At 27.8% G+C, this 10,937-nt stretch overlaps 1 protein-coding gene across 1 annotated transcript; it reads right to left on the bottom strand.

Moving 5' to 3' along the window:
- Positions 1–299: 299 nt before the first annotated feature.
- Positions 300–1,335, bottom strand: LOC114177463. The gene has a single exon (XM_028062826.1). It carries the CDS (start codon positions 1,219–1,221, stop codon positions 667–669), a length of 555 nt encoding a protein of 184 aa, XP_027918627.1. The 5' UTR covers positions 1,222–1,335; the 3' UTR covers positions 300–666.
- Between the last annotated feature and the right edge of the window lie 9,602 nt (positions 1,336–10,937).

The raw sequence follows: 10,937 nt of genomic DNA, 5'->3' as shown, positions 1-10,937 counted from the left end.
GTCTTAAACAGATATGTTAACAAATGAATTGGAAAGTTTGATATTTCTTTCTCATTGTTTTGGCCACAACCTACGCATGGACTAACAAACAAGACAGTACCAACAAAAATCGTTTAACAATGGATAAGACGTCGGTGTCCAATAATTTATACCTATATTTAGGTGTTTGGAACACAGTACGCTGTTTACATAGGTATTTGCTTTGAATGTACGTGATTAACTATTCCCTGTCACATTTTTCCGTTAATACGTGAGTGTGAACATAAAATAACTGATAAATATTCAATGATCAATGATCATGCATCTTGGATACATAATAATTCCATTCAGCAGTTCTCAATTATGATGAAAATAAGTCTGAAAATTAAAGGTTAAAGCCAGTGTGAGCGTATAGACAGAAGAATTGCACAATTCCCAAGCCCATCACAGATCGTGTACAATTCTTCAAACTCCCCTCTCTTGGTCTTTTGAAAAGTTTGGATAAAAAGAAAAAGGCAAATTAATAAACATGAGCGAGCATAAATAATAAGACCCAATGGACAACCTTTTCTTTCCCATGTTGTCAACAGTTTCGAATTCGAATGTGGGAAAGCACCGCACAACCGAGGGAACTAACTTCGAAAAGAAACACCAAAACATCTCGAGCTTTTATCGGTTTACAACTTTTTACATGCTTCTAGCCAGCATTTCTTGGAACCTCCTATCAGACTCTTGCTTCTCCAACCTGAACTTCTCGTGGCAATTCGCAATGAACATTTCTGCTAAAACATCAATCTCATTCATTTCATGCTCATCTTTTGCACCACCTGCACCTGCACCCTTCTTCTCTTCAACCTTTTTCTCTTCAAGCCACCGAAGGTAGGGGCAATCTTCACCTTGTGCCTCTCCCGAACCCAACCCTTCGAAAACCGGTTCTGGAACCGGTAACACGTGTGAGGATTTGGAGGAGCACCAGTTGTAGTGAAGCCTGAAGGAGCCTAAGATGATCTTCTTGCGCCTGTTGCTGAAATGCTTTTTGTGGATGCTTGAATTGTCCTTGAGAATCTCAACCACCACAGCTTTGACTTTGGAGAGTGCACGAATGATTCGGCACAAGTGGGAGATTATGAGGGTGTGGACGATTCTCTTCAACTTCATGGAGCTTATGGTTGAAGACGAAGGTTGTTTCAGTGAGAAAACTTGAAGAGGGTGCAAGGTTTTTAGATGAGAAGGGCTAAACATTTTTGTGTGTTACTAAAGGAGCAGGTACATAGAAAGAAACAGTGTCTGAGAGAGAGAGAGAGAGTGATGAGTGTTACATGTGTTTGGTTTGGTCCATGTTTTTGAGAGCTGTTGTTGTAGTTTATATGGGGTGCCAACTCTTTTTAATTACTGTTTTACCCTTTGTTTTGTGGGTTATTTAAAGGGTACCTACCCTACACTTTTTTTCTGTGCGAAAAATAGTCAAATTGTTCTTTTTCTTTTGTGGATATGTTGTTGGGAATAAGACCCGCTTGTTTGTTTTAAAAAACTTGGTTGGTTTCAGCAGCTTCACGAACACTCAATTTCTTTCTTGATGGTGTAATTATGTTAATCACAGTAGCATGAGATTCGAGAACGGTGATTAAGGCTCAAGAATCGCCATAATTACGAACCCAAGATTATATTATATAATACCTTACCTTATCTAGGAACTATATTATTAAATGTTTGATTAATAACCCTGCAGTTTCCTACTTTTTTTTATTGGTAAGAAGTTTCTTCTGCATTTGTGGGCAAAGCTGGTTTTTGCGTAAACAAATAGCATCCTGCAGATTTATACGTACTTTGACAGTTTCTTCACGCAGAACAGAACTTTGTTTGCATTATTATGTTATTATTATATGGGGGAAGAACGTGTGTCATTGAATGACATAAGAAATTAGATCATCAAATAATAATAATTGTAAGAGTATAACGTAAGAAAGTTGGGTAATTGAAGACTAATGACTACATACAAAGTCGATCACTTAACTCTGTTTTTCACAGCTGTTCACCACTCGTTTAAGGATATTCAGCTAAAATTTTGTTATTGTTTAGTTCTATAAACTTTGACGCAAAAATTTAGTTTTCATTTATCATAAATCTGTGGATTTTATTGGTGTTATTTGTTAAATGAAATTGTTCACAGTTAAGTAGTTCTCAATGAATTTTAACATTTTACTTCTAGCGGCTTAATAAGATTGAGAAATTTCCTTTTTACATTGTTCTATTTAAAGATAAAAAAAGTAATCAATGTTGTGTAAATAATGTGTGTGTTTTTTTCATTTTTAGAATTCCCTGTGTTTATCTTCTTTCAATTTCACCATTTGAAACATAAAATTTAATTAAAAGTGTTAATTTAATTAATTGTTAATGTTATTTGAAACAAAATTTAATTAAATAAAATCGTGGGGTTTTTGTGTAAAGTTTAGTGATTATTTCAGTTCAATTTAATGAAAGGCTTTCACTATTTTATGAAAGTAAGCTGTTATATGTTTTACAAAAGTTAATATTAATCAAGATTGAACTCGTGTAAAAATTTAAAATTAGTTAAAAGAATACTATTAGATTAATTATGTTTTTAGTATCTGAACTTTAATCCATTGTTGGAATTCGTTTTTTATTCGAAACTTCGGTATATTTTGGTCCATAAACTTTAAGATTGAATGTACATAGTCATTTTAACTCAATTATATTAAATTTTATTGATGTGTCGAACACGTATTTTCTAATATTGAACCGTGTGTCAAACTTTGTAAACAACTCTCATACTAACATGAAACACATTTAACATGTAAAAAATAATAATGTAATTAGATTAAAATAATTATATTCAATTTTTTTTTAAAATTTAGAGACTAAAATATATTGAAATTTTGTAAAAGAACTAATTCTAATTTTAGATTAAAGTAACCTGATATTATTTTATCAGGTATAATATAAAGTGTACCTTTGTAAAATGTTATTTGAACTTAAAACTATCAATAAACTTTGAAAAAAAGATAAATAAAGAAATATTAAGATTAAACTTCACTTAACCTAAATGATATATATACATTATTAATTAATTCGCTTTTATTGTTTGGATAAGTGTGACTTATATTTAGTCATAAAGTGAGTGGTGTCTTATTTTTCAAAAGGATTACTCATGTTACGTGTATAAGAGGCATTGATTTAAAATAAGTGTACCACACCTTAAAAATATAATTTTGTGTGAACTATTTTAATTTTTTAAGTTGCTGAAAGTGATAGAAAGTTAAATTAAATAATAAATTATGTAGGTGTTTTTTCGTAGCAAAAACAATAAGAACGTTTTACATGTTGTTTTATAAGTTTAGTGCAATATGATGTTGCCATGTTTACCAACTCAAAAACCCCGCAGGGTTATCTCAATTCCTAACCCTTTTTTACTTAATTTTTATGGTGAAATAGTAAGCACTGCATGAAACTCACACATCAATTAGTTGGATTTGAAGGAGACATGACCCAAATTACGTACACTCAAGTATTTGTTTTAAACACGACTTTTTACGCTGCTCTTGATGCTTATTATTTTTTTAAGTAAAAATTTACATCAAATATATTCAAACTAAGAGTTTTATTAAAACTGAAATCAAAATATGATTTAACAATTTTAACATTTTTTCTCAAAAATAAAAATAAAAATCTCTGAACATACTTTAGTAAACAATCTCAACTTGTAATGTTAAGGTGATTTTGTGAAGCTTGCTAATACTGGAGTTAATAATGATAAGAGGATGAATATATATATATATATATATATATATATATATATATATATATACATTTTTGTGGTTGGAGATATGTGATCTCATGTTAGAAAATTTAATGAATTTTTTCTAATGTTAATGTAATATACACAATTTTTCTAACATTGAAGCAAGGGTCACTGGTGGTGAGTTTTGTCATATTTTTAATAAGTTATAGAACTTTTGAAATTTATTATCATGATTTACATCACGTAATAAAAGAAAATTCTTCATTATCAATTAATTTTAATTAAAAAATAACAAATTATTGATTTGTAATTATTATCAATAAAAAATTATAATTCTTATCCATTTTTTTAATTATTCTTTATTTTAACTTTTAATTTAAAAAAGACTAATGTAGTAATTACGTATCAGTTTTTGATTTTTTTCTTTTAATTTTTAATTTTTTTTAATTTGTTATTTATTTTTTTAATTTAAAAAAAAATTATCACATGTCAAATTCACGTCATGCCACGGGACAGTAACACGTGACAAGTAACACAATGGCAATATCACATGTCACTCTTAAGTCAAGTGTCATTCTCTCATTCTCAATTTGGTTATTGTAATTTTATTTTATCTCAATTTAGTCTCAATTTTTATAAAAATTGTGCAATTTCATCCGTCTCCAAATTGAAACAAAAATTAATTTTTATATAAATGTTATACAAATATTTTTATTAAATTTGACATTTTTATTCAAATTAATATTTTTATTATATATTTTTAACAAAACTATATTTATTTAAATCTGTGTTTAACATTCAACTTTATTTAAAATTGTTTCAACTTTTAAATTTATTTGTTTTCAATGGTTATATAAATTGGTTAAAATTATTTTAAAATTTATATAATTATTATTTTTCCAGCGACTCAAACATTTGTATAGAAATGATTAAACTTTACACATTTTAAAAATATACAACTTTTTGAAATTTAAATTTAAATAAAAAAATATTATTAAAGTATGATGTAATAAAATATCAATATAATTTATTGAATTTTTTCTATTAGCATTATTTTCTATTAGCAACTTTAAAACAATTTTAAGTAAAGTTCAATGTAAAATATTAATTTAAATAAATTTAATCTTGTTAAAAATATTTACTAGAAATATCAATTTTGATAGAAATATTTGTGTATTATTTATATAAAAATTAAATTTGATTCCAATTTAGAGAGAGACAAAATTGCTAAATTTTTACAAAAATTGAGATTAGATTTAGACAAATAAAAATACAAGAATCAATTTGAGAATGAAAAAATGACACCTGACATAATAGTGACATGTGGCATGTCACTGTCACATTGCACTGTCACTACCACGTGACACGATGTCAGTTTGACACATGGCAAATTTTTAATTTTTTTAAAAAATTAAATAAATAAATAAATAAATAAAATCCAAGAACTGACGTGACACTCCTCTAACATTATTACTGTACCACTAACGAAAATGTCTTGATTACATCAAAATTTCTCAAAATAAAAACCAAATTGAGATAAACAGAAACGAAAAAACCAAATCGATATTTTACTGTATAAATAGGAACCAAAAATATAATTTAACATTTATTTTAACCGGCCAGGTTGATTAGTTGGGTGAGATGGATCAAACGAAACTCACAACTTCAACCCAAACTTATTAAATTTTGTTTAAGCAGTGGATGGATTCGCAAATCATAGTTCACTTTACCACCTTTATCTGAATCGGTAAAGGAATTAAAAATTGATTAAGGGATTTAGAAAATATAATTACACCAGTTTTAAAATGATTAATTATTTCCTTGAAATGATAAAGAAAAAACTATTTAGAAATTACCATTGATTTATTAGATAATATTTAAGTTGGATTTCTCTTTTAAGATCAGATGGCCTACTAAGATTCAAAGATGGAATAAGAGTACCTTATGACACTGAATTGAGAAAATTAAATGTACACATTTTGTAGAAGGATATATATAACGACAAGCTTAATTTTTATATCAACATTTTTATATTTGTGACAAATTATTTATACATACTATAAAATTAATATAAATTAATATATGATATCAGTTATGATAATTATGTATTAGGTTGGTTGTTATGGAATCATAATAACATCAGTGGATAAATTTATTTAATTAAAGTAAGTAATTTAGAAACATATATATTAACGAAGTTGGGTCAATTTTAAACCATTTCCAATCTAAACTTTGTGTTTCATTTCCATTTTTTTTTATTTGTTGAAAAAATTGGCTCTCAAATTTATTTAAGTTTCATTCACTAATTACTTGTACAATTTCAAAATTAGTCTCAATTGAACACGAAAAAAGTCACAGTATTTTGTACAAATATAAGGGTGCAATTTTCTGTGTCCCCATTAAATTTTCAATGCAGTATTATGCAAGAATACATAAACAAAAATGAATAAATTAGTTAAAAGAAATAAAAGAAATATATTAATAGTGGGTTCAGAAGATAGGAATAATTCACCTTTCCTTTAATATATTCCCTCAGCATCACTTGTCACCGTCAACGAAACTCCCATGCAATTCTGCATTTCAACTTTTCTTATTCTCAATAATGTCTCAATTTTCTACCTTTTTATTTAATTTAGTTTTCCTTTCTAGTCATTTTATTTTATTTCTCCCTTTCCTTTATTTTATTTCTCCCTTTCCTATATTTTATTCTATTTCTTCCAGGGTAATACCAAGTTCACACACAGAGGAATTAATTAAGTGGTATTAATCTGTCATAAAATAACTAAATGAACAAAAACTTTGTTCAGATCATTTCCTTAAAAAAATCTCCTGTAAATTAAAAATCTAACTAATTAAAATTATTTTTCTCAAATATTAAAAAAAACTTAATGTACACATAAATTAGGTTAATAAAAGATCAGTTTAGTTTTATGTACTTTATGTTCATTTTTGTTTTCTTATAAAGTGAGATATTTCCACATCGATTAGAGATTACGCCAATTCATAATACATAAATAAGGTGCAAAGCAAACCTCATCTTACAAGTTCGGCGTGAGGATGTGTGTTAGAAATCCCACATCGACTAAAAATAAAGTCAATTCATAATATATAAGTGAGATACCGATTGTAGAGTTAAATTAAGTTTAAAGTCTACTTCTAACATATAAAATATACAAAATGATCTTTTGAAGTATTCCTGTATCTTTATATTGTTTCACTCTCCGTAATTGACTCAATGGAAGAATAAAGAGGAAGGGAAAGAAAAAGCAATAACACATTCACTGTATATATGTGTAAGCTTCTGCAGCAATGAAAGTTGAAAAGGTTAAATTGGCTACAAAACTCAACAACTACATGACTCAATCCAACTCCAATAATGCATGCAGAGGTTGATGATGACATAAAATTTTGAGAACTTCTCAACCCACCAAAAAATTTTGCTAAAAATACATCAAATAATTAAGAATTGAACAAGTCAGAGCTGCAATATTTTTACTTGCGTAATGTTTGCTTTATTTTCCTTAGCAACGATGATTTAGTGATATGATTGCAGATATTGGTGAAGTTTTTAAAGTGATTATAATGATTGGTAGTTTCAAGGTTTAGCAGTTGAAGGGAATAAAAACAAGAGCTGAGATGATGTAATCAAAATGTGGTGTCATTTTCGATGTTCTTTTAGAGCACATGAAAGTTGCACAAGAGTGATCATGCACTGTGGATGTAATTTGTATGCAGAAGGGTTGCATTTGGACACTCCTAAAATGTTCAAAATTCAAAAGTGTAGATTTAAGTATCATGTTGACGTAAAATTGATCATTATACCCTTCTTAAGTGAAAAACATATTGGTTGTTCAATGCATATCCATTATGCAATTATCTATATTTTAATGTTTGGAAAATATTAAACAAATTGAATAATAATAATTATTATATAAAAATAAGAATAAGATAGAAATACGAATAACGAAAGATTTATAAAACCAAATAACAAATAAAAATAATAATTAAAATATAGAACAAAATTCTAAATGACATAAAGAGTACAAATAATATTGGTTGAGGCACATACAATGTTGTCCTTAGAGAGAAAATGTCCCCATTGTTGCACATGACACTACACAATATTATACGTTCTTCTCCCAATATAAAAACCCTATCAGATCGATCGAGTGTAGCAATATTATACATTCTTCTTCCAATATAACAAACCTTGTCAGATCGATTGGAGTGTAGCGAAAGATTTCTAAACTTTATGAACAACAATGTTTTAAAAGACAATATATAGCAAAAGACAAAAAAAAACATTTTTTCCAAGTAGATGTGTTTGTTGTCGGTGATGAAACTTCAACAAAAATTTAAGGGGCCAAGTTATATTTTTTATTTGTAAATTATTTTTTCTAATTAAAAAAAGTTTTCATTTCCTCTCATCATTTCCTCTACTCAAAACAAATACAAATGATAGTAGAATCCAACAAAATATGACAATATTAATATATATGAAAGTGAAACATAAAGTTTATAATCTACAATAATATATTCAAAACAGAAAAAATTACCTTTAGTCAAAGTGTTGTTCTACGTTTTTTTGGTAACTTAAAAAAACTTCAATAATTGAATCAGAACTAAAGCTTGTTGCAATGTTCCTTTCAATATAGATTATCATGCTACTTGTTAAAAATTCAACCTCCATCTTATTTCGCTATCTGTTATTGATTATTTTCATTGCAGAAAAATATCTTTCAGTTGTAGCTAAAAAATTGGAAGAGTCATGATATGACGCTTCTCCGAATTACGTTCTAAAGAATTTTCAAATTCATTATATTTAACGTTAGGAACTTTAGAGAGTTGTTTTTTCATTTTCTTCACTTCTTGGATTCTCATGAAGTTTCTCAAGTTTAGTTGACGTATATATATTTTTTTCATCTTCATCATAAGTCTTCCTTTTGAAAAAAGAATCAATTATTTTACTCTTTATCGTGATTTTTCTAATATGAGTTTGTCACATTTCACCTATTTAGGAAAATAAAAAATTATGAATACCCCAAACTAAATCTCAAAACCAAAACTCAATATTTTAATAAAATTAACAACTTCTAAATGATTAACTTCCTTTATCTTAAAGTAGATACCTAGTATTGTTCTTCCCTTGCACAACTTCAAAGCCTACAATAACTACAATGGGCTTGGAAATTGTTTGATCAATAATTAGATCATGATTTTATTATCTGTAACAAATAGAGATCTGCCTATAATGTAGACAAGTCACATATAAGAGGAAAATATATTGCTTCTAAGAAAAAAAAGGGATAAAAAATAAACCTACTCATAAAAAAGAAATTGTTGGGTCCAAAATGTTCCTTAACTCCTTAATTTCGTCTTAGTGCAATTTGATTATGAAAATGATAAGAGATTGATAGTGAAAATTGAGATAGAAAAAAGAGGTGAGTAAGACAGGTATGGAAAAGAGAGAAACCGAATAAAAGAGAACAAAAAATACTAGAGGAGAAATAAAACATAGTTTTCAAATTCTAAAAAAACTGTAAACTAATATAAATAATAAAAAATATATATATATTTTTAAAATATATACAAATTTAAAAAAAAATGTTGGGGGAGTCGTGACTCTCCTGGGTCCTTTAAAAGGTTCATCCCTATTTGTTGTGTATTTTTTCTATGCACCTAAATGGTATTTGTAGGTAAAGAAGGAAGACATAGAAGTCAATTTCATCAATATGATTTAAACAAAAATAATTTGTAGTCAATTTAAAAAAACTGTTTACCCATAAAATGAATAGTGCATAAAAATATAAGTAAAAATAGAATTTTTATTTTAATTATTTATTTTTAAATTATATTAAATATTTCAAACATTGAAGCCATGTTATTATTGTAATCCAATGTAAAAGATCTTGGTTTTTACGTCTCTCACATCTAGTTCATATTTTATGTGACATACTTTGACCCTAAAAATGGATATGCAAAATGTTGAAAAGGGAGCTCGCTTAATAATACAAAGCTGATTTTGATGATGTCCAAAGTCATTGTGTTACTATTTTAATGTCTTAGACTTAGTCCTGAACTTATCTTGTAAATAGGTGATGCATATCTAGGATTTCATGTAAACCAAGCTTGAACCGTATAGATTAGTTGTCAGTCTATTGAATATGTCATATGTAGAACTTGCTAATGGATTGAACATTTAACTAATGGATTATCAGAGGGCACTGCACTGATGCATTGAAAAATCACCCACAATAATCGATTAGGTAAATTCCCTAATCCACTAATCTTAGCAGCAGAACTCTTGTTTAAAAACAGATTTGAAATCAGTTTGAGAATAACGCAATAACTGAATCACGAAGAGATTTTCTGAGAGATTTTTCTAAGATTAAAGATTCACATAGTTCTTGCTTTCTTAGAGATCATTCATTTGGACATTCAAGAAGATTGATAATGGATTCAATCTTGGAGGGTCAAGCTTGGATTGAGGATTGAGTTTCACATATGCACATCCATTAGGTGTATTCGTTCCTTGCTCTCTTTTGAATTGTATTTCTGTTTACTATTGATTCGTTGTGTGAGCGAAGGTCTAGGTGCAATTGTGTTGAGGCATTGCATCTAGGGGGAGTTCTTGATTTATAGATCAAAGCCCTTAGTCTTTAGGGTCTTGAATTATATAGATGTTCTTATAATTCTTGCAACTCTATTAATTTAGTGGAATCCTCCTGAGCTCAGGTTGCTTAGGAGAAGACTGGACGTAGATTCATCTTGAATCGAACCAGTTTAAAAATTGTTGTGTTCTTTGCTTCTTTCGTCTTTTATGCCTTTCCTAATTGCTTAAATTAGTCCATTAATACAGAATTGGAAAATTGGTTATTTGGGGTCATAAAGACTGAAGAAAATTTTAGGATTCCTTTAAAATCAATAAAAGATTGAATAACCAATTCACCCTCTCTTGGTTGAGTTATATTAGACAGATCTGATTTAACACAAAATGTCTATTTTTTTCCGTGAAAAAATAGTATAATTAATTGTTATTACTTTTATTCAATCAATCCTTCTTATGAGTATTTTTCTATTAATTGTATTTTTTTCTTTCTCATTTTATTAATTACACTTGGTACTAAATATATGACATCACCAAAAATTTAAAGAAAATGAAAAAAATCTATCACTAAATCTTTTTGTGAAGTTTTCA

This window comes from Vigna unguiculata, chromosome 1 (genome assembly GCF_004118075.2).
Source record: "Vigna unguiculata cultivar IT97K-499-35 chromosome 1, ASM411807v1, whole genome shotgun sequence".
Taxonomy (NCBI): Eukaryota; Viridiplantae; Streptophyta; class Magnoliopsida; order Fabales; family Fabaceae; genus Vigna; species Vigna unguiculata.
This window is presented reverse-complemented; position numbering and strand designations above follow the sequence as displayed.